Genomic DNA, 25,016 nt, shown 5'->3' with positions numbered 1-25,016 from the left:
TAAGCTCCTCAGTTGACGGTGGGGGGAACATGAATCTCTCTCTTGTAAATACGATGAGAGGCTTAGAACAAATGAGTGCTTGTTTCTTTGATGCATCATGAGTCTGATAAAGCACAAGCAGATGGGAAAACAAGCAGTACAGCTGATGATAAGCAAAGAACACTTCAGATGACAAGGACATTTTAAGGAGTTGATCAAAACATCTCGCTTCTTCTCTTTCAGAGGAATGTGAAATTACCTGGACAAGTACGACGGGCTTTTCGGGCTTTCACCTGACACGCAGACCTCTGAGGTTGGTCGGAGCCCCGAAAGGATGGGAACGTGCTTACATAAAAGATGGACTTATGGCCGCTTGACTAAACTTCACGGCCCTCTGAAGGTCATGTCACGGTTCGGGGCACTCGGGCTACTGACCCTCATCCTCGTGAGTCAAAAGATAACTGCCGGACAGACTGTGAACATCTTCCAGTCGGAGCGGCGAGAGTGGCCGTTGAACCACCTCTCCGTGCATCAGTCCACGGGGGCCCTCTACGTCGGCGCCGTCAATCGGATTTACAAGCTGTCGACCAACCTCACGCTCCTCGTATCCCACGCCACGGGGCCCGAGTACGACAACAAAGCGTGCTACCCTCCTCTGATTGTGCAGCCCTGCTCGGAGCCCCTCGCCTCGACGGACAACGTCAACAAGCTGCTGCTCATCGATTACTCCCACAACCGCCTCCTGGCGTGCGGTAGCCTCTACCAGGGCGTCTGCAAGCTCTTGAGGCTCGATGACTTGTTCATCCTCGGGGAGCCGACTCATAAGAAGGAACACTACCTGTCCAGCGACACACAGTCGGGAACTATGTACGGGGTGGTGGTTCCCTCCCTGGTTCAGGATGCCACGCTCTACATCGGTACAGCAGTTGGAGGGAAACAGGACTACTTCCCGACTATCTCCAGCCGCAAGCTGCCTCAAGACCCGGAATCGTCCGCCATGCTCGACTACGAGCTTCACACCGACTTTGTCTCGTCGCTCATCAAAATCCCCTCAGACACCTTGGCTCTTGTCCCGCATTTCGACATCTACTACATCTACGGCTTTGATAGTGGTCATTTTGTCTACTTCATGACCGTCCAGCCGGAGACGCCGGAGAACGGAATGCCGTCCGGGGGCTCGCCCGACGACCTGTTCTACACCTCACGCATCATTCGCCTCTGCAAAGGCGACAAGAAGTTCCACTCCTATGTGTCGCTTCCAGTGGGTTGCCTTCACCGGGGTGAGGAGTACCGTCTGCTGCAGGCGGCCTATCTGTCCAAGGCTGGAAGGATCTTGGCTCAGACACTTAACATCGGCGCTCAGGATGACGTGCTCTTTGCCGTCTTTTCCAAGGGACAGAAGCAGTATCACGATCCGTCCGATCACTCCGCACTGTGCATTTTCACCATCCAGGACATTAACGCGCGCATCAAGGAGAGGCTGCGGTCGTGCTACCAGGGAGAAGGACACCTGGAGCTGCACTGGCTGCTGGGAAAGGACGTGCAGTGCACCAAGGCGGTAGGTGAACTGACCCAATTATCATCTAGATTTACTTACTGTTTTTATCACAGGTTCCAGACACACGCACAATAGGTTAAAATCTGGGATATTTAAAAAAAAAAAAAGTTTTGCACCTTACATATGCTACAAATAAATTTTTAAAGGTACAGTCTGTAAAATTGACATCTCATAATAGTATGCAAGTTCAAAGAGTGAGTGCATTGAGGCACGTACACAATGGTGCCCCAGAGAGTAAAGCCTTGAGAAGCCTACCATCAATTTATCCGTAATTAGTTTGATATCTTTAATATCACAAGTGGCAAACAACAGAGGACTGTAAACTAACATGGTGGAAAGCAGTATAGACAGAAATATACTCTTTGATTATTCATGTTTACAAATACAGGCAGAGTCCGATTCTGGATTCCAAGAGTGCAGGGAGCTTGGAGGAGATTCAACCCGCGGAGCTAATCAAGGAAGCTTTGATTTCATTCAGGGGTTTGGCCACCAACGCCCACCTTCCTCTAATCCCCTTCCACTCCCCTCATCCTCGTCGCTCCACTCGTGTCCCTGTCAGCACCGCTCAAAACCTCTCGAGGATTCTTCTTCATCTTGAGAAAAAAGTGCCTTTCTCGCACATGTCCGTGACTACGCCTTCATAAAAGCCACAATTATGCATAATGGGGCTTTCACAGGAACGGGCTGAAAGCAATGATGAAAACAATCATATCCATTACTGTGCCGCTTTCCAGCGTGCACTTTGATTCTACTATGCTATCAAACAAATAGGTTGTTATTCAAGTCAAAGCAGCTGAGGTGGGCTGTAAATACATAATAGCGCAATAATTAATCTTGCTGTGCCGTTAACCTAAGGGACTAAATAAAACACAATGGCTCGGTGCTGACAACTTATCATTACATCACACGCTTCTCGGGAAAAGAGCGACAATCAAGTCTAATTACATGCTTTGTTCAATGTCTTTTTAGAAGCTGATATCAGATATATCTTTTTTTCATAGCTAAGATTAGAGTCTGGAAAACCAGTGATACTTTAATTGTACTTTGAAGAAAAACAACAACAAAGGTAGTTGAAAAGACATCAAAATACAGACTGCATGCACACCCATGTGTGTATTGACCAATCATGTAAATTTTGGAAAAATTTTTTAAAACTGTGACTTAGGTTTCTATCTGACACCAGTGAAATGCCATGTATTACTGCAGTTACCAAGTAGATCACAGTAGGTTCTCTTGAACTTCTAATAGTAAATGCACCTTATTGAATGTTCCTATGCAGTAAATTTCAGGCATGTTTATCCCTACTCCAAGCAGCAACTCGTGCTTTGAATGAGTCTGACTCACCGGACTCATTACGCATAATGATAGGAGTGGGGATGTGTTGGTGGTGGCTGCGGCGGCGGTGGTGGTGGTGGTGGTAGGGAGGCAGAAATGCCAAAGCAGAATTAGTGAATACATCACAGTGCAAATTTAATCATGTCTGATGTGTTGTTCTTCTAGAATAACTTGACGGAAAGTGCTCTTATTTTTTGCATAATGTGTAACAGATGGATGCTTGCATTCAGCACAAATGCCTTAGCTGCTTTTAAAATTGATGCAAATAGAGGGCATAATTCAGATGGAATTCTAAGAGGCAATTTGTGTGCACATAATGTCATTGGACAAATAGAAAAAAGAATCAATCCCCTTTCTCTGTCCTCAGCGATGAAGGTTTTTACAAGTAAATAGGATTCAATATGAATTTTCGACTGCTGATGTTCACTATTTAAGAAAATTCAGTTCACCTGAAAATATGCGTATTTTCTCGAATTTTATATTTTTGACAGTACAGCACAATCGTCCCTCGCCATATCGCTGTTGTCACTTGTTTTTGTCTCACTGTATCGGTAAATCGATACATGCAAAGAGCATGACGCTAGCAATGAAACAATTATTCAAAACGACTACCTAGCTTTGATTTAGGAAGGTTTGTTTAGCTCAATGCTAACAGACAATGCAAAATACCACTCACATGCTAATGGATAGGAACGATAGAGAACGCAAATGATGGAGCAATTCATTTAGACAGTTTATATAATACTCACAAGAATATATTCTTTATCCTCTTTGAAAAACGACTAATACTACAGCATTTTATTGAAAAGGGAAAGATAATTTGATATGAATTGAACCTGTTTCTCGGCACCCGTGTAGTTGTAAACGTGTCAACAACAAGGGGTAGTGAGAGCAAATTAGCAAATCCAGACAGCAGCTACTTAAAGTTTTGAGGTGCGTGCAAAGCGGAAGAAAAAAACAGCATCGCTTTGCACGCGGTGCTCTTTGATGATATCAAGCATCAAGACATCTCTGGCACGGCTCTTTTTGTCTGATGTGGCATCAAGTATTCAACAATCACAGGGAACAGGTGCAAAACGTGCGCCACTTTATGCGCTTTGCCATCATGGCGAATTTGCCAGCACTCACAGTCGATAAGCACGGCCGCAGAGAAAGTGTTTGAAGTTTCTGTTTTTAAACACGGGGAAGAAAAAAAACCCAAGCGCTTAACACGAAGGACTTCGTTTTTTATTCACACGCGTCACCGCTGATTTTCTTCCTTTTTCCCGGCTCACATTTACTCTCACACATCTGTCAACCCCAATCCGTTGTTCTTTCACTCTTCCGCCATCTTCTTTTATCTTCCTCGCACACAAAAAGTGGCCATTTTAATTATTTCACAGCCCTTCCCTTTTTTTTTCTTTCCTCTGCACACAGCCTGTCCCCATTGACGACCACTTCGGCGGCCTGGACATCAATCAACCTCTGGGGGGCTCTCAGCTGGTAGCGGGCCGCACAGTTTACTTGGAGAGTCGCGAGAGGCTGACCTCGGTCATTTCTTACACCTATAATGGACACAGTGTGGTCTTCCTGGGCACCAAGAATGGGCGCCTTAAGAAGGTGAGGCCAGCGCCGTCAGACTCTTTCATTTTATTGTGGCTCTCATCAATGCACTGTTTTTGACCACCATATTTCCTGGACTTGTATGCTTGCATTGTTTGTCATCGTATTCCATTGCTCACTGCGTCTGTTTTGCTTGTGGAACAAAAGTTTGCTGTCCGAGAAGATGATGTCGTCTCACATTTCTAAAAAAACCACAAAAAAACCCAACCTTGAGCTTCAGCAGCAATATAATACATTCCGAGTCTCAGCACTAATGAACACTTTAATGTAACACAAACCATTGTTAATTCATTAACACCATAATCTCCACAATTAGCAGTCACTGAGGGCGCATTTGGAAATTCACCCTGATGACTATGGACTCTGACTAGGTTTGTTCAGAGAACTCCCATTCATTTCCGAACGCAGCCGGCACTGGCACACCGTGGATCCCAGTCAGAGTACCCTGTGCGTGTACCAGCAGTCTTTGGTGCACTATGATTCAATACGATGCGCCGGGTTTCCGAAAGCTCAAAGTGAACCAGTGTACGCACAGAGTGCATTCTCAAATGCATCAGCCACTTTACGTCTTGTTTTTAGTCAGTGTAATTTGGAGTCTGGATGCAGAAGCTCCAGAAAGAGGCTGAAACTGCAGAAGTCTTCAAACATTACAACAACAAAAAATGCTCGAATTTGGGGTTTTTTTGCCTGTCACTTTTTTAGTGGTCAGGAAACACAGAGGCAATGCCCTAGGGCCCAAGCAGTCGTCGGTTGTCAGGGCAACCAAATCCATACTCACCATTTGCATGACAAAGAACCCTGCAAAAGAGAATGTGTTCAACCAGAATGTGACAAGAGGATGTTAAGTGTGTTGTGATGATCTATTCTTTGTGTATTTTGACAGAAAAATGTCAGGGACCTTCAACTAAGACATCTGGAAACTGTTTCAAATTGTGAAAAAAAAGTCCTAATATTAACAGTGGTGGCAGTTTGAGATAATTATTTCCTGAGGTAAAATATAAATGGAATCTATGACAAATACACAAATCAAAGTAATTGAATTGTCATAATAATCAAAGCGAAAAAATGGAATGTATGCCTTCCAACCACTGGAAGTTTTTGTTAAAGCAGCCCCATCCCCACAGACATAATGTGACCCCTTTCTCAGATGAAGCCCATTAAGCCCATTGTCCATCACATGTCATTTCAAAATCCACTGATATTCCAATTCTATTCCCGCGGGCCTGTGCTTTCATCCGAGTGGATAGGCTGGCTGGCACCTCGCGGGCTCAAGGCAGCTGACTGAGGAAATGTGGTAGAGGACTGTTGTGACATTAGCCCGGGGAAGATGGGGGGCGGGCTGCAAGGGGGGGCTCGGTCTTTTTGGAAGTAGCAGTCTGTCTGATACGCAACACACACGCCGACTGGGTGATGGAAAAAGACAAGTGGGACTGGGAGAGACTAGGACAGAAAAGTAGAATAGTAAGAAAGACTGACAAAAAAATGACATGTAAGGATCGTGGGGGATAAAACCAAGTGATCACATTTTTCAATAGAATATATGTACATCTACATTAAAAATAAAGCCAGATGAATGACCACTTGACAAACTAAACTTGGGTAAATTCAGCACACTATTTTTTCCAGTATACAGCACACAATGACAACATAAAAAAGTTTCAGGGGATTTATTTATTGATTCTTTGCAAACTCCACACAGGAAAAAGCCGGAATCCAACCCTGCACCGCCGAACTGTGAGGTGGATGTGCCAACCAATGCCCCACCGGGCCGTCCTAATATGTCCCCTAATAAGATTTTATTGTTTAAACACCCAGAATAAGAGCCAGAATCTCATTATGGACTTGAAGCCTCAAGGCACTCGAGATGTTCAGTCAGCTCTATTCTATTTCTTTGTCTTTCAAAGCTGCCTCTGTGAGAGTATTTCATTTTTAGTGCTCCGCGTGTGAGTCTATCCAGGCCAACGTGTCTTATTACACCAGCGAAATGTACAGCCATGATTCAGACTCCCAGGAGCCTTCGTGGAGCATAGGGGGAGGGCGAGGGGGCTCAGGGGTCACCTCTCCAGTCTCAATCCGTCGGGCCCAAATGGACAAGCGGAATGGAAATGGGCCATGACAATAAAAAACATCGCCACTGCGGCAGGGTCACCGCAAAGGTCAAGCTTGTCACGGGGAGGGTGTCGCCGAGTTGAAAGGTCACAGGGGCTAAGCGTCAGCGGCTCCATGAAAAGCGTATGGATGTATCCATCATCGTCTCGCCAGCGGGTCATTACGATTGCGCGTAAAACAGGACGTTTCCGTCATCGGGTCGGGCCGGCTTTGCTGGTGTTGCATTTGCTGGCTCGGTAATATGAGCCAAGAAGGGACGTGAATGGAGTCTGGGAAATTGCAGACCAGTGCAGTGCACATTTTTTTACTATGCAGCAAGCATAGTGTAATCATAAAATAAACACGGTCTGCATCAAAACATTCTGAGAATTATAAAGGTATATTTTGAAAGATCGTTCAAAAAATTATTCCCAGTGTTAGAGTTTGGTTATCCATTTCTAACAAGAGGGATTCCAGTTTGAGAGGCAGTGAGACATGTTAACAAATTCTCACAAGATCCATTGGGAATGTGCCAAAGATGACTTCACTGATATATTTGAAGATTAATGATGATTTGGAACAGCTGGAAGAGCCGCTGAACACATCGAAGGGAAAATTGCGCGGCTTCCTGGGGGAAGTGGCAGTTTCCTTTGCTAAATCGATGCTGAGTGACTAACAGCACATTTCTTCGTTTTCCCAATGCTACTTGAAACTTGACACCAAAAATGGCTGAGCCATCACTTGTGGCATTTCAGCACCCACCGGCGCTACTTGTGGAGGCATATCCGTTTTTAGTTCAACATAAAAAAAAAACTTTGCAGCTTTTACGATTTGAAAATGACATTCTACTACATTGTGATGTCGAGTTGAATTTAATTGCTCAGCCCCAGTGCCGATTCACAGACACTTCACTACAAAAGTCGAGTAAATCAATTTGCCAGATTGGTCACAGAACAAATTAAACTCTTAAGTCAAGGTACGACTTGATATGCACTCGATATGAACCCTGGCGATGTAAATTATATTTTTATGGATGTTTGAATACGTAAATACCCCATACTAACAAAAATGAAAAGAACACAATCAGGGACTCTGAAGGCAAACGCAGCAAAATAGCTCTTCTTTTGACTTAACCTGTGGTAGCCCCAGCACATAAGGGCCGTTGAGCGGAATTGATTTTCTGAGGGGAAAACGTGGTGTCGCAGCACAATGAAGTCTGATGGGACCTCAGCGGTATGCGCAGCGCTACCTCGCTAACATGTAGCGAGCGTACTAATGTGGTCCCCTCCCGCTCCTCGCCAACATTTCCGGTTGTTACAAGCACAGAATATTTTAGAATCATTCAAGTTTAATGCGTACGCGGCATTGAACGTTTGAGCAGCTGTCCTTAGCATTGCAGTTCCTGTTTTAGGAATATAAAGTACTTGATGCAATACAAATGGACCAGTCAATTGTCGTTTTTAGGAGGATTGAGTCCAAGTGACTAAAAAAATTACAGCACCCTAAAATACAGCAAGGATGAATGGGAAAATGACAAAATGCCTTATTGATACGACGGTTGCCAAGGTGAGCTGGGATGTTGGCGTTCGGGGCCAAAATTGGCAGGATTGAACATAACGAGGAGAAAAAGCCTCCAAGTGGATTGTCTTCAGATGACCCGGTGGAGCCGAAATGCAGGCTGCTAATAAAGGAGGCAATTTTTCAAAATACAGGACAGTGTCCATCTCCCCACTCTTTCCGTCCTTTCATCCAAGCTCGCCATCTCCCGTCCGCAGTCCCACTAATGGAGGACCATGACCGCATTGCAATCGAGCGAAAAATAAGTAGCGTGTATTGTTCTGCTGCCGTCGTAGGTGGGCCTTGGGAACTTGGCAAACAATGGTACTCATTGGAGATTGGGGGGGCTGGCGTGGAGGAGGACAGGAAACAGGCAACAGGAAAAGCATGTTCTCCTGGAAGCAGAGCATCCAGCCACACAAGTTGTAGTAGAAATTACATTATGATGACTTGGAAACTAGCCACAGAGCTGAGGTCAAGACGAACTGACTGAAAAATGACTTCCCATCCAGTAAAGCTCAAAGACCAAGAGTTCCAATATTTTTATTCTCTTTCATTAAAGTCAGCACAGCTGTGATTTTTAAATTTTTTTTTACCCAATCCGGGTTATTTCACTAATGGGTTAGAATGTTAAAAATTGAGTCGTTTTTATTAAGTGGCAACGTGGCTTTGTGACTGCGTTTCAGGTGGCGGGTCAGTGACTAGCGGTGTCATGTAACACGTCTTCACCTCAGTGACCTCGCCCCCCTCTTTCTTCATTAGCCCGACTAGATCCTCATTAGCATGTGTGCGGCCCTGATGGATATGTGGGCTAATCAATGTGCGCTCTCCTCATCCACGATTAGACCATATGCATGGCCACTCAACCTTAAAGATGGCCAGTTGTCTGGACCTTATGGTGCCGCACGCCCGTGTCATCATGTTGACTTGAGCCTGGGGGGGGAAACTGGGACTGCCCTTTGGAAAGATTCATGTTCTTATCAAGCATTACAACCCAGCAACTATGGATGAATAATTCATTTATAATTTATATAAATAATAATAATAATAATATTTTTTTTTAAAAAAGCAATGAGCACAGAACTCCTCCAAGGCCAAAAAAATCCTAAATTACGATGTGGCTCTGATGGCCCCAGGCATCCTGCACCTTCTAAAATCAGTTGGGAGAAATGTGTATTTTGTGTATAATCCAGAAATGCAAATATCTTCAGAGGTAATAATAATGAATGCAAAGCATGTAGTTTGCTAGATATAGAGTCGCTGAACAAAAGAGGGAATTGTAAACTACCTCCAGCGCTTATGACAACATGTAATTTAGAGTTTAGGGACGCAAATCGTTCAGGAATATCCAGCGGGATTGATGGCAGGAATTTTTGGGAACAACTCGCCCATCCTTTCAGCCTTGGCAGGCGACGATGTGTTCGCTGCTTCCCGTGTGAAGTCAAACTGCAATCAGGGAGCCTTAGCTCATCCAGAAAGCCGCTGCCAAAAAAGTTGTAACGTGAACCGCAAAATGCTTGGCACATCATTCTAGCTTGTTAGAACACTGCATTTATCCTCCATATCCATGTACAGTATGACCTAATAGACAAAACATCTCCGGTAATGTAGTCTGTGTTGTTCACACAGGCGGAAAATGTGAGGTTACCATTAGTTAGAAGCATTAGTCGAACCTATCCTAGTCTAGTCACTGAAAAACTATTGATGGTTTTTGAACTCTTGACTGCACTAAGATGTCACAAGATGCAGTCAAAGCCTGGATATTAGGAAAGCAGTAATTGGGGCCATGGAAGTATGTTGAAGTGAAACATTGTGTATGTTTACCATGGGTTGTTGGCAGAGGTCACAAAAGGTCTTCGTTGTGCAAGTAATGTCTTTGGTGGCTGGAATCAATGAATGGCATTTCAATTCATAATATACTACATGAATACATTCGTCTCTGATCTTCAGTGCATCGATTCGTGTGGAATGATTGGCAGGTTTTGGAGAGAAACTATTGGAGGACGAGCAAATATACCCTCTTAAGTCTGAATAGACAGACAGACAGACAGACAGACAGACAGAAAGTGCCTTGTTAATGAGACAGATTGGCATTGATTGGTCACACAGAGAGCTTCAGGCCTCCTGGGTCACCACCATCCATACGTCTTGTTTGTCAGCTGTGTTTTGCGCTCACACAATGAACAGCCACACAAAGACATTTTCTGCAGGGATTTTTTCAGCCTTTGCCAGATAAACTTAAATCAGAGCTGCTTTGGCTTATTCACGCCCATCCCGAAAAACAGTTTTAGCCGCAAATTAATCTCGTAATGAATCCCAGGTGTAGACGATAGATTGGGTCGCTCCCATGAAGGTTGGCACTTACGACAGAGTTCAAGTGACATTTTAGAAGTCTGGAAAGCGTTTTCTTTGGCCCAGAGAGAGAACCTTACGATGGAGCTTGTTTGCTTAAGGCTCAGGTTGCGGATCTGTTTGTGGAAGCCATGCTAATCGGGCTGTGTATATCTATTGCAGGTTCTGCAGTGGAATGCGCTTCACAGGAAGGAAGTGGCGGTTGTTATCGGCTTAGACATTATTCATGGGTTAAATATATATAGTCCCGTCGGTTGTGAGGCCCTGGGAGGAGAGGATAAGACGAGAAGCTCCGCTCAGGTTTTGCGGCATTAGCGGCGAGTCCAGTTGGTTCTGGCCATCACACCACAAAGGTTAAATCTATTGAGAAGGATACTTAAGTCTTTCGCCGGTATACAGTTGAGGGGTGAACATAATGTTTTGTCCAAGATGCTAGTAAATCTTCAATTTGTTGGAATTTTGAATCAATTTTCCCATGGGAAATATTCATTTCTCGGGCTTCGGATTTATGGAGCTGGCATAGCTGGAAGATGGTAAGCTATGATAGATTGATGAAGTTTCGCAAGCCCAGGAGATCCAATGATGTAATCAGCCGGTATTGATTGACTGTCCCCATTCAGAGAATACCGCTGCGGCGTGCTGCATGTCACCCTTGGCGAACATTCAAAGCCTTGATTCGGGTTGGCGCCGACACTCTGGTCCAGGGGCATGCTGGGAGGAGTGACATAATCACGATGCAGACGCCATGCAACACCAAGCACAGTTGTCAGGCCTTTTGTATTTCTAATTAAAATGCCTAAGAAATGAATGCATCCTCACTATAATTGCATCAAATGGTCGAAGCCTGCCACGAATTTAAATAGGCCTTTAACTCCAGATTGCATTGATAATGAGTTTCTTTGTTACATCCATCAAGATTCATTCCAGTGGTGGGAAGTAAAGTACAAATACTTAGTTACCGTACTAATTCTTACTCATGCTATGTGGGTGCACATGGAATGGGTAATTTCCACATCTGTGAAGGCACCATTCTGCCTGCAACAAGTCACAAATCACAGCAACATTTATCTAAACTTGACAAGAAAGAATTTACTGTGTTCAAAACGGCAGTGTCAGCCATCTTATCAGCAATCTGAAATCTTTTACAAGCATTTCAGGCTCCACATGTAGCGTCCTTTTGACAGCCGTGCCCCAATCAATAAGCCACTTATTACCCAGACAGGCGCTTTTCATTTGTTTCCGTGCAATTACATGTCGTGTTTGTTGGACAAGACAGAGAAGCCTTCACTGGCGGGCATCTGTTACAACCCCCCCAAATCACACTCCAGCACAAATATGTCTTAAACTCCTACTTTGGAAACCGTACCACTTGTTTCAAACACTATATTGAAAACTTAACCCTATCCTTGACTTCAATCTTGAATTTGAAACCCTAAGCGTGATCAGGGGTAAAAGAAACATTTTGGGTTAATTTAAATCGAGCATAGCGAATTCCTTTCAATATGTTCAAATGCATTGTCGAAGCTCATCGGATCAGGTAGTCATTATACGTGCTTATGTGTGTTAAGAGCTTAGATTTTCAACATCTCAGAATTGGCGGGTGACAAGTGTTGCGTTTCTTTGCCAGATCCGAGTGGACAGTCCGCTGGACGCAGGAGTGTTGTATGAGACACTAACTGTGACGAAGGACAACGACCCTGTCCTCCGTGACATGGCCTTCTCTCTGGACAAGACCTCGCTCTACATCATGTCCAACAATCAGGTGAGGCAAAAAACATATGGAAACCATTTGGACTGAAACTCAAGTCCTTGGCGAACACGCTGCAACATGTGCGGAAAGGTGTCTATGTGAGATTTGTGGGACTGAATCTAAAATGAGTCAAATTTCATACCTCTACAATGAAAATACAGCAATCCTCCACAGAAGAACTAACTTAACTTGACTGACTTTTAGCCTTTTCCACGGGAACTGATAGACACAAAGCAGTGGCGAGTATCTATTTTTGCAAAAACATTTCATTAAGGTCTTTCCACACTACACTTAGTGCAAAGTGCACATTGACGAAACTGAACAGGAAATCATCTGTTTAAAGACTTTCATTTCCAAAGCTTTTTTCAAGCAACTTCCAATTTGGGGAGGACGTGTTAATCTACCGTGATAAATATGGTGCCTTAATATGCCCAGAAAATCAACACCATCCAATATGGATGGAGCTTTCTGAAAAAAGGGTGAACATTACAAACTAACAGACGTCTGGGCATCGGCATACAGAGAGCTCGGAAAATAGGAATTTATTTCAAATCCTACCAGCTGTGGGACAGATCAACAAACAGGACACGTTGCAGAAGGAATTGTTAAAGATGCAAGCTGTGTGTAGCGGGATGGGCCGCTGTTCTAATTACTTATCCATGCGCATCGACTTAGAGTGCTTGCATCTTTTGTACGCAGCACACACACGAACGTAGGCACACACATCCAATAGTAAAGCACTATAGTTTTTTCTGTGCGTCTTGTAACACCCTTTGACTTTCCCTGGCTTGGCCCGCGTTTGTTGTTGTTGTAGTCGTCGTACATTGTATATTCTCCGCACTCGCTGGAGATAAGAGCGAGCAAGCGGCGGTAATCACTTTCCCACTGCCATCAAGTGATTATTTGGCGGCTGAATGGAAACGTGAAATGGGATTAGGTTCCGTTGCAGCCATGAAAAGCTTCGTGAGCGCTTTGGTCTCGCAGAACTGTAGAGGGCCTTCACAAAGTTTTTTTTGGTTAAGAGGAGATATTATTTCCAAGTAAGCCTGATACCAATCAAACAACTGTAGTGTACCGCGAAATACTGTGGGAAGAATCTTTTTTTTTTTTTAACAGTTCACCTTTTATGACTTGGTTCAAAGAAATGAACTTAGCCAAACTCAAATGAATTGAATTCAATATTCATTGCTAGCTAACAAACAGCTGCCACTATCATCACGGTTGCGGACGGAGAGGATTTGTTTACAAAAGCACAGCTGGTGTCTTTGTCAACAAAGTCATTTTTCCAACTGCTCTAGTTAGGCATGGACTGGTTACTAACTGGTTTCATGAGACGCTGCTGTCTTAAAAAGTCAACATTTCAAATGTCAACATGTGCTGGGGATCTATTAGCAAGCATGGAGCTTTTGCACGGAGCGCGAGGTTGCAGATGCCTACAGAATTTTGTCGGGCTCTGTCTTCTACAACAAATCGAGGCAGCTTTTCCTTCACTGCGATAGACTGGAGAGACATCACTTATTGATGAGCACCGGTCGTTCAAGGAGAGATGCAACCTTCCTTGGAGGAGAGAGCCACACAGCACCGACAAAGATGCATAACAAGCCAGAAGTCATCCACCAGCTCTCTCTCAAAATTACAACACTTTGTGTCTCTTTTAAAATGTCTGTTTAAAACCTAATCCTGACATGAAACCTTAATTTGGAACCCTGATTGCCACCCATCCATTTTCTGAAGCGCTTCTCCTAGTACTGGCCTGAAAGCTCACTGGTCTGAAAGACTGGTTTTAAAACCTGGTTTGAAACCCTACGCCAGATTTGAAACCCCGATCCCATCTTTTCCCTCCAGACTCTCCCGCCGCTTGCTTACAGAATTCCCGGGGAGAGCGCCTCACTCCTTGATTCCCCACCAGCCCGCAATTTCCAGCAGAGATGAGAGCTTTTTGGATCCCTGTGAGCCAAACAATGCAGACGTGGAATGAGGAGGGAAGCGCGAGTAGATTTGGTTGAGCTCAGCCGACCCTCGTCGAATAACAATGAGCTCGCCCGTCTCCTGCCGAAAGTTGGCGTTATGATGAAAAGCGTGAGAGTCGAACACGTTCGGTGCGTGAGCGTCGACGGCCGCAAAAAAAACCCAACATCATCCTGAGATGATTCTTGAGATCCTCACAACGGTTCAGCTTATCACCATATGCTTCCAGTTTGATCACATTGGAAGAAAAAAATAGCACACAATAACCACGCCGCCGTTGTATGAAGTGACGGCTGCCTCTTTAAATATCACAGACGGCACTGCAGGGGCTTTCCAGGGCAATCTCTCAGAGTATGCTTGGCAAAATGGTAATGCCAGAGTGGCATCCATCTTCCCGTGTCCTCTCCTGTCCAATATGTCGAACACAAGAGACGAAAGGAAAAAACAGCTAAACACTATTGTTGAATGTGTTTTAAGTGCAACAAAAGACTTTAGTAATCCTCTTAATCCATACCTGATTCCTTCCACACCTTAGGGTTGAATTAAAAATTGGTGGCAGGGGGTAGATTGGTATCGAATTGTTATTGAAAAGAACACGCCTTAGAAATATCTGATCAGATCTTGATCGAGACATCACTGGTTTAATCTCGGGCAACATTTTTTTGAAGGGGGCTCATTTATTTGCCTGTTGTTGCTATTTGCGTCAGGATTCACTGTATCATGTTTTATGCGCGGAGGTATTTATATGAAACCCAAGACAGTATCAATAAACTGATGTTAGAACGAGAAATCTGTGTCACAAGACGGCAGTTCTCAATTGCGCGGCTTCACTTAAAATGATCCAGGCAGTTTGAAATCATTTTCTGCACTATCGATGATCATGTTATTACAGGAACACAAGACCCTTTCATCCTTTCAGACTCTCAATGTGGGCTTTAAATCCACCCGAAATGTAGCCACTTTTTAGATGGTATCAGAAGAGAAAGGGCGACTGTGTGATACCAAGGACCCATTATGAGATTCTGCTGGTTTAATAACTTTGGGCAAATTTATTGTACTTTCGACGTATTGTGAAAATAAAGCTAGAAGATGTATCATATTTTCAAACAACGGAATACTTTGAACGGAAACCTTCTTTTTTTTGGCAAGGGCTCACTGACTGCTTGCACCAACAACGGTAAACAGCCCATTGGACGCTGCGACAGTTGTGCTCCTCTGCATATAAAGCCAGCAAGGCACCCGTTTATTTTATTTTGCTTTCTTATTATTCCTGGGCTAGACGTGCGATGCAAGCAATTTCCTGATGTAAGCAATCACAAATGAAGAGTGCATTAGAGTGTCTCCGGTATGCTAATAGCATAAGTGGGCGCTTTCTCAGGTCCGCATTGGCAAAACGGATTAGCTCTTGCATCCCTCACACACCCACACAACGTTCTCTCTCTTTTTCAGCAGTTCACAACCCATTTGGTTCATTCCATTAACAAAATGAGTTTGCATCGTCCGAGGAGTCCAGGGATTCAACATAGCAGTCTGACGCAGTTGAATATGACAAGAGTTGTTGTGGTGTAGGCTGGTAAAAAAAAACAAAAAGAAAAACATAGTAGTGTACAAACCATAGAAGGCACAGCAGCAATGCTTCTTGTACGTTTTGGTTCATGGATCGAATGATTGTGCTCATAATCTATAACACCTATTCAACATAGCTAACGTGTGTACCCTAAATGCCTTAGGAATTCAAAAGTTGCCAATTTTGAAAGTGTTCGTTATAGAGGCTCCATACTTTTTTAGAGAAACAATCCATGTTTCTCTAAAAAAAAAACCTGCAAAAAACAGCATTTTAAGTATGCACTTTTGAGAGACAATATCATTTTAAAAATATTTGTGTTGACCCCTAAGCCACAGATTTCCAAGGAGCCCTTGACCCCAGTTTGAGAACCACTTATATAAAACATCCATGTAGGTCTGAATAAAACCGATTTATTTCCAAGAGGCGCAGTGACACGGCGGACTCAAAACGTCAAGGCCGTGGTTTCATTTAGAAAAAGATCTGGAAAGAATAGCGGCTCAGCATGGGGAAGAGCTGATACCAATCTCCTAATCTGTGAAGTGAATTTTTATGGTGCACATGGTGGTTTTGCTTCAAAACAATTTTTATTTTCCCCATTTCCGCTCTGACAATTGAGACCAAACACATGACATTGTTAGGGCGGCTACAGCACATCATACTAGCCTGAATGTGCGGCAATATAAGAATTCAACCATGAAAGCGCCATCTGCCGTCTATTAAATATGCTTATGATTCCAACCCTTCAGGTGGGTCAAAATGAGTTTTTCCAGGAAACACAAAAGGCATTTTCTCTTTTGTTCCCCTCATTGAATGACTGCTGTGGGCTTCCAAAGCAAGCCCACCTTGAAAAGCTGGCTTTTTACAGCGAGTCATTGGCAAGGCCGTGTCAAGTCAAGAAAGAGCTCCCCTGCCTGGGGTTATAACATTTTTTTTGGTTTAAGTTACTGTGCTGGCTGTATTTTTGTTTTTGTTTCCATGGTTACAGTACACAATATAAGACAGACTTGATTTGCCATCGTACATGTGAACCATGCAAGCCTGGAGCGGCATCCTGTGTCTATTATCCTTAATTCCATCGTCTTGTTCCGCAAAGGATTTTTGCCAGGTTCATTTTTGCTTTGCTACAGTGCATGAAAACAACGTTATATACGGAAAACTGACTTTTTGATTGTTGCTAGTGTCATTTATTTGCATCTTAGCTATTTGCAGAAAACTCAGGAAATACATTATAATAAAAATAAAGTGAGAAATAAAGTTATGAGAAAACAGCAAGAAGGGCAGGCATTAAATTTCATTCATTCATTCATTCATTCATTCATTCATTCATTCATTCATTCATTCATTCATTCATTCATTCGTTCATCTTCTGAATCGCTTAGCCTCACGAGTCGCCAGGGTACGCTCTGAACAGGCTGCCGGCACAGATAGACAAACAACCCTTCAAAAGCACACTTGTTAAAAATAAGTCGTGATTGTTTTGCCAATGTCTTAGCTGAGCAATTATTTTGACATGTGGAATAGTACCGAAAAATGAATTCATCATCATGAATTAATTTTCAACTCATCTGATTTTTTTATGCGTGACTTGTCTTTGCCAGTAAAACAAATCCACAACCACATTGACCTCTTCAGAATAGAGCTGAGGGCAAAGAAAGTTGATTTAACATGTTTTTCTTTTTTTCTGCCAACCTTCTAATTTTAGGTATCCCAGGTCCCCGTAGAGGCCTGCGAGCAGTACAGAACGTGTGCAGAATGCCTGAGCTCTGGGGACCCTCACTGCGGTTGGTGTGTCCTACACAACACGTGAGTCGGCATGCACACAAACACACACAGCCTTTCCAAGCGATTCAAAGCATAACATTGCTATTTAACCAACTTCCAGTGAAATATTACAAATAAGAGGAAGCATGTGATTTGCACTATTTGAGAAAGACAATGACGAGATTTGTCTCCCATGACCACAAAACCCAATGACTGATTGAACAAGGGTTGGGAAATACTGTGCTATCCCGGGTCCTAGACCATGTCTTTGTCCTAGACCGCAGACCTTAAATTCGTCCTTACACAGTCTACGGCCTGGTCCTTGGCGTTAGACCTAGCCCAAACCCTTAGACTAGAGCCAACATGTTGTTTAAATAGCTGCTCAGCTAAGACATTGCTCTGGTCTGAGACCTTAGACCTATGTCAAGCTGAGACCTTAGTACTAGGTCTAGACCTCTCCAAAATTATTGTCTGGAACAACTGGTGTTGGTGTAGTGGGCAGGAGGGGGGGGGTGGTCAGGGATTAGCCGGGCCATCGCAACGGGACCTCAGCATACCCGCGGGAACATTTTGGATCCGACAGAGCTAGCTTATCTCTCTCATCTTAATTATGTGACCCCCAGGTTAGGTTGCATAATACCTCGATATGGAGCATGGGGGATTGAGGAGATTAAAAGCCTGTGTTTTGTAAAACGGCCTGCAATGTTTGAAGCTGACCTGAGCCGGGGGGGGATTTAGCACCGTTTCATGGTGATGTGCGCCTTTCTCTGAGTTCTATCTCGATGAGGATCGGCGTCACTTAAATTGCAGCTTTCAGAGTTGTCGCATCACCACTGACCTTAGAGGAGAGAAATAATGTTTTGTTTTAATCTAAATTAACTCGTTTTTTTTTCCCCTGTTGCCTCCTGCCATGTCTAATTATATGAATTAATGCTGTCCACTTATCACTAAATTGCTTTCTCAAGTGAGTTGTGATCCATCACTGGGCAGAACAAGGCCACTTTAACTTTGTCAGAGGAATCCAACCATCTCTCTAGTCTCTTAGCAATTCTCACACAGCCACTTTTGCACTACATTCCAACAGTTACATATGACTAAATAATACATACAAAAATAAAATGATTTTTTTCTGGAGGATTTTCACTCTGAGGCTTTGTCTATAAATGAATGGACACCTGCTGAGGGCATGCTTGGCAAGGACAATGGAACAAATAGACCTCATCAGACAAAACCCGATGAATCAAATGGCAACATCAAAAGACTGTTTTGTCGGCTGCACTTGAGCTGATGAACGGTCACGGGCCCACATTGGATGCTCCTCACAGCCTCCCTGGAGAGGTCCGGAGTTATCCACGCCTTTCCATTCCAACCTTCGTATAGCGTTGTAATTACAGCGGAATCGTATGAGCTACTTGAGCACCCTTGGGATCACCCGAGAGCTTGAAAAGTGTCGCCTGCACGTTAAAGATGTGACCGTGTACGGTCACAACACATTACTCTCAGTGTGGTGATACGATGGAGCAGTGCAGCTCAGAGACTCTTGTTCTTTTGTCTTAAATGCTGTTCTTGTGCTTCAGTCCAACCGACCTCTTCATGTCTGAAGCTGCCTGAAGGTTCAAAACAGCTTACTTATGCAAATAATGCATCTTGCTTTTTCTACTGGGGAACAACATCCACGTGTATTAAAAACTTCCATCAGCGAATGGTCACTGGTCCTCGAAAAAAACGTATGAATTAGAACGTCACGAAAAAAGATGGGCACCACTGATCTAGATGATGTATCAAACTATTGTTTTGTTGTACAGGTGCTCAAGGAGGGATCATTGTCTGAGGGCAGACGAAGCCTACCGCTTCAACACCGACATTGATCGCTGCGTGAAAGTCATCGCTCACCCGGACAGCATCGCTGTATCGGCCCACAGCGTCCCAGTAAGTCTACTTCTCATCTTCTGTCCTCCAGACTACCGGTGTTGTCACTTGAGTAGTCTCAAATAACAAACACTCCGATTGAAGACGTGTTTTGTATTATATCCGGATGTAAGTGAGTTTCCAGAATGCAATTTCAAGTACAACAGCTAGATTTCACACACAATCTGGTTTGATGTACCGCGAGATGAGCTTATTGACTAATTGTGGCGTGTCTTCCCTTTTCCCTAGCTGCTGCTGGAGGTGAACCACGTTCCCGATCTTTCGGCAGGAATCACCTGTTCCTTTGGGCAACAGGCCGAGGTGGAGGGTCACGTCAATGGCAACAGGGTCATGTGTCTGTCCCCAGATGGGAAGGAGGTCCCGATGATACCAGAAGGACAAGGTGCATTTGAATGAAGTATTTGTTATTCATGACTGTCTCAAAGGCAGAGGAACGTGGAAGATGTTAGATTTTGAAAAAATGTTGAACAGAACAATCAGGGCGGGGCAGATTGGGGAGGAAGTCAAACTGCTGGAGATTCTGAGATTCCTCCAGAGCAACATATCTGTCCAGAATGCAAATAAATAATTTTTATGTGAAGCTACCACCGGCTTATTTAACCTAACCTCATAACTCACCAAAGAGCAGAAAAGCTCATCATAGACATACATATTTTTGAAAATAGATGAGTGACAAAGATTTAAAAAAAGATTTCACACTTGATGGGTCAGAACAATAAAAAAAACAGAATACGTCCCATTTAAAAGATGCTACTCTGCAACCACAGTGCGGTAACATCAACACTTCATCGCCTTCATTTTTCACTCCTTGGTGATGTTGCAGCTTTTGAAGAAGCTTAACCACGACTGAGTGTGTGTGTATGGCAGGTAATTACAAGTAAGAGCAAACTTTAATGGACTGTAAAAATGCTCACTGCAGTTCTCTTGAGAGTGAGTCCACTCGTGCGCATGTGTGTGTGTGTGTGTGTGTGTGTTTGCGACTATAGCGTTGATAAGCTGAAGTTAAAGTCTTGCTGAATCCACACTTCTACGTTGGGACACCCAACTGTGATATTAATACTAGAGACATGAACAAAAGATGGAGATTATTATTATTTTTTTGTTTAATATGCAAATAGTGTGTCCTCCGAGTGCAGTAATCCTCTCAAGTTTTCACCTTACAGCATTACGCTCTTGCAGAAAAGCAGACGGCAGGTAGGAAGAGATAAGTCAAAGACTTTTGTTTGTTTAGCCTTTTTATCTGGCCTCCTCCTCACTTTCTTTGATGGTATTTTTGGCTGGATTGACACTGCCTAGAGTTCATCGAGGATTTGAAGCCAAGGTTGCTTTTAGATTAACGCAACATGAAAAAAAATGAATTTGGGATGAGTGAATGTGAATACGCGGGGGATTTTTGTACTTCGATGAGGTTAAGATCACAATGCCGAGGAGTAGCCAAGCTATACTTTTGTACTGCCCTGGCATAATATGCATTTGAATTTCATTTGTATTTGGATGACAAACGTATCTTAATCATGCCACTTGAGAGCAAAAACCTTTCTCCTTTGCCAGACTGGGCCGGCGTGGAGTTAAGGCTGAACTCCAAGGAGACGGGTCAAATGGTCGCCAGCACGGAGGTGAAGTTCTACAATTGCAGCACGCATCACATGTGAGTCCACACACCTGCGTTTGCTCAGTTCGATGGGGAGAGCAGGCAAGCTCATTTAGGCCACTGATGCACTGATTCTTGCTTAAGATGAGACTCTTAGATAAACTCTTGAGCTAAATCAATCTGTCAGCTTCCATTTTAGTCAACATGATGCATTTGTCACAGCCTGCTTGTTTGGGATTTTAACCGTCTTACGTCTAACAGATTTAAATAGAAACAAATAGATAATGTCGTTGGTGATGAGCAAAGAAGCACAATAGTTTCAGTTCCCGAAATTGAAAAATAATTAGACTAAATGCCATTTTCTCATCTTTTTTGTACCCCAGCTTATCCCTTTGGCGCTTGGCTTTTGATAATTGTGTTTGTTGTAAGATAAGAGATAGTGTTAGCTATGCTTGGTTGCCTGGAGGGGAGATGAAACAATGCAGTGATAAAAAAAAAAAAAAGACTTTTTTTTCAAATGTTCACATTTTGAAATGCTAATAGACAATAAACACAGGGAGTGTCTTGGCTTGGAGCCATCATGCTAATCGGACTGTATTTAGCATGATACCACACTTCTTATCAACGGAAAAATGTTCACATATTAACCTGAAGTCAGATTGGTCGACAGCATTAAATAAATAATCATTGTTAGTATGAAGGTCATTTTAAGTTCGAGGGGAAAAAAAAATGCTTGGCATTACTTTTGTCCATTTCTTCTTTTTATTGTATGATTTTCAAAATATGTTTGACCTTGCAAATGGTATGAATTTAGTGAAATGGCCAAAATGGTTCTAAGTCAGTTTTATTGTGATATTGCAAAGTTTCTCAGTCAAGCAGGCAGATATTTCCTTGGCAAATGGCTTTTTGAGTTTGCGGTTATCAGTAGAAAATGGATGGATGGATGGATTATGGCAATACATAATGTATAACATTGGGTCTCTGGGAGGATTATTATTATTTTTTTTTAGTCTTGGGAAAAAAAGTATAAAAAGATCATAGGCTGCTCTGAAATTCTCAGAGCATATAATGTGACACTAAGAGATGAACTGATACATTTACAAGTCCTTTTCAGACTTTTTCCAAAAGCTTCATTACAATGACGCAGCCTTAAAATATTTCATTGCACTTCCTCTTCTTGGATATCATTTCACCTCCTTTGCTGATTATTCACTAGAAATCAGGCAGCCTCACAATAACACTATAAATATACACTATATATACAATAACAATGGAACATAATGGAATTTTCATTCATTTAAAGATATGAGATGTTCTGATTTACGGAGCAAATTAAACTCAAGGCGACACTGCATGCCCTCCCTCTTAGGATTTAAGTCAACAGCCAGGCACACACAATTTACAGAACTTTCCCTGCTCTATAAATTACCCTGAGCCGGGAGCTCATAATATCTGGCTTTGTGAATACACAATACCGTTACTCCTGGAGGTTGCATTTTGATTGATGAGCGCGTTGGTAGTGAAATGAGCCCGCAGTGGCGGGGAGCACACCGCCGATGCAAAAGGGCTCTTTGACTGCGACATAAATACGTGAGTATACCCAATTAAGTCATTAGAGAGAGCAATGGGGGAGCTCATCATACATACAAGACCCTTCATTAGCATGGCACTGACCCTAGCGAACTCGCCGTGATGAATATTTCACATCCAACAGCGCTCCAGACCCGCAGCATCCCGTCATTAATAATCCCGCCGCCGCAGCACCCTGGCAGTCGCGGCCTATTAATACCTCACCTCCACACACATTCAAAAAGAAGTCTCTCACCTCTTGCCACACGTATTCTGTCTGTACTCAGCATATTTCATATTCTCCCATCGCCATACTGCCTGCCCCGCCGGCAGCTAATGACGATACAATAAATATACGGCGGCTATTGGCGTTTGTGGCTTGGAGCTGCAGCATTGCAGAGCCCATTGTGGTTTTATAGACCTCCAACCCCCACCAATTTTATTACATTTCAAGGTCGAATTCAGCAAAGTGGGAGTCAAACACCTGTCTCCGAATTGATGTCTCTTAAAAGCGAAGCGTATGGACTGATAATGACGACCACGCGTGTTGTCCATGTTGTTTATGATAACGTGAAGGTTTACAAGAATTGGGAGGCGAACCATCAAGGTCAGAGTGAAAATAGTCTTCTTCTTTGATGTTAGGCCATGTTGCTGTCATGGTTATGGCAATGCTGTCAAAGCTAGGACAAAAGTAATAACACAGGGCAGCAGTCATAGATGATGCAACAAACTAACAATTATTTATTATACACAGCAATTAAAAAAACAGTATCATATTAGTTTAATTTGTCAACAGTCTGGATTGTGCTGTGCTCAGAACACCAATGACATTTGTAATTTCCCAGAAGGGGCTGCTTAAATGTCATTGGAAGTTGTTCTTGCAATACACCATTTTTATCCCCTTTTTGTACGACCCAATATTGATGTCTGCATGACACCGTATCAAATGAGTTAACTAGTTTGGCGTAATGCCTGAAGCATATCGCCCGCCGTGACATCCGCTAGCCAGAGGCTGAGATGCAGTTTGTTTACCAGTGAGAGTGCATGGCGGTAACTCTTCCTGTTTCTGTACCCTAATTATTACCATTCATTGGTTTTAAGAATATTTTTTATATCCTGAGGTTTTGCTTCTCAGAATTATTACATGGTGGGTTCGATCAAATGTTCTCACAGTCCGAAAAATCCCCCTCCCCCTCCCATTTTGGCCCGTGATCGCTAATGTGAAACAAACAGATAGCATTTTTTTGAGGGACTGAGTTACCCTTACAGGCAGATAGATTTGATGATCTTGTTCTTGTTTGTTTGCTTCAGAAAACATGTTTTTCCCGCAAGCATGAAAGCAAATTCAATTTAATTTAGACAAATGTGAGAGCAATAAGTTCATTTACAGCACAACCAAGCCTTTGTTGTGTTGCCGGTGAGAAAACCCAAGTCCCTCAACAGCTGTGCATCCATCAAGCCATCCATTGCCGATTTGTATTCCTTTAATGTATTTTTTCATCATTTGTACTGTACGGACTAATGATTCCGCTTGGTCCCTCCCGCAGGTGCCTGTCTTGCGTAAACAGCACATTTCGCTGCCACTGGTGTAAATACCGCAACATGTGCACCCATGACCCGAGCAGCTGTTCCTTCCAGGAGGGCAGAGTCAACGCTTCAGAGGTACGACACAAACTTGCTTGTAGCGCATTGGAATGCAATACCAAAATGGACTGAATGAAACCATACAGGCTGTGAACTCGCTACTCATGGCATTGACAGATAATATCCAGTTGATCGTGTATTTGATTTATAATTTAAACTGCAATGACATGGCCGTTTTCATGGCAACCTCTCAAAACGATCTTCCCACGTTGACTAGATGCTACGCCTCCTGAATTTCTATAACCTTTAGGGGGCGCCACAGAGTGAATTTAATACATTTGTACTGAATTTACATCAGATCGACCTTATGAAGTGGCTGTATCTCGATCACCAGATGTAGCCAAAAACCTGATAGCACAAAAACATACCACTGCTTAGATCTAAGCATGGCTTTAATATATTGTGAAAACTTGCAAGCAGGACGTGTATTATTGGGATTAGAGATGTATTTGCCGCTGTAATCCCCGAGGGACGTACTGAAGTCTACATTAGTGCAGTTGACAAGCAGACGTCGAGATAGATGACAGTGGCAGATTGTTAATATCCTGTGGAGAAATGCTTATGTAAACACTAGAAATAATGTAGACAGAATAGCAATTTATGAAGATCAAGTCAACCCACTTATTCCAGTCTGTTTAAATAAAAACCAATTTCAGGGGCTGAAAAAGATAAAAATGAAACTAATATCGCACCAATTCTAATCATGTGAATTCTTGGTTGGCCTGTTTAAATAAGGTATGTGGCCCCTCAAAAAGGATTGACGGAT

At 43.2% G+C, this 25,016-nt stretch overlaps 1 protein-coding gene across 6 annotated transcripts in view; it reads left to right on the top strand.

Annotated features, from left to right (window-relative positions):
• The first annotated feature begins 297 nt into the window (after nucleotides 1–297).
• LOC147048766 (plexin-A2-like) overlaps nucleotides 298–25,016 on the top strand; it is a 43,818-nt gene continuing 19,099 nt past the window's right edge. For 5 of the 6 annotated variants that reach the window (XM_085923965.1, XM_085923968.1, XM_085923969.1 and 2 more), the window contains exons 1-8: nucleotides 298–1,537; nucleotides 4,289–4,471; nucleotides 12,099–12,233; nucleotides 17,459–17,559; nucleotides 19,323–19,446; nucleotides 19,675–19,828; nucleotides 20,998–21,094; nucleotides 24,154–24,268. In XM_085923965.1, coding sequence (XP_085780091.1) covers nucleotides 314–1,537; nucleotides 4,289–4,471; nucleotides 12,099–12,233; nucleotides 17,459–17,559; nucleotides 19,323–19,446; nucleotides 19,675–19,828; nucleotides 20,998–21,094; nucleotides 24,154–24,268 — 2,133 coding nt within the window. In that variant the 5' untranslated portion in view covers nucleotides 298–313. Of the gene's footprint in view, nucleotides 1,538–4,288; nucleotides 4,472–12,098; nucleotides 12,234–17,458; nucleotides 17,560–19,322; nucleotides 19,447–19,674; nucleotides 19,831–20,633; nucleotides 20,641–20,997; nucleotides 21,095–24,153; nucleotides 24,269–25,016 lie in introns of all 6 variants that reach the window. The other variant, XM_085923966.1, reaches the window with a different exon arrangement.

The sequence above is a fragment of the Syngnathus leptorhynchus genome, chromosome 11 (assembly GCF_054491065.1).
Source record: "Syngnathus leptorhynchus isolate UIUO chromosome 11, UIUO_Slep, whole genome shotgun sequence".
NCBI lineage: Eukaryota > Metazoa > Chordata > Actinopteri > Syngnathiformes > Syngnathidae > Syngnathus > Syngnathus leptorhynchus.
This window is presented reverse-complemented; position numbering and strand designations above follow the sequence as displayed.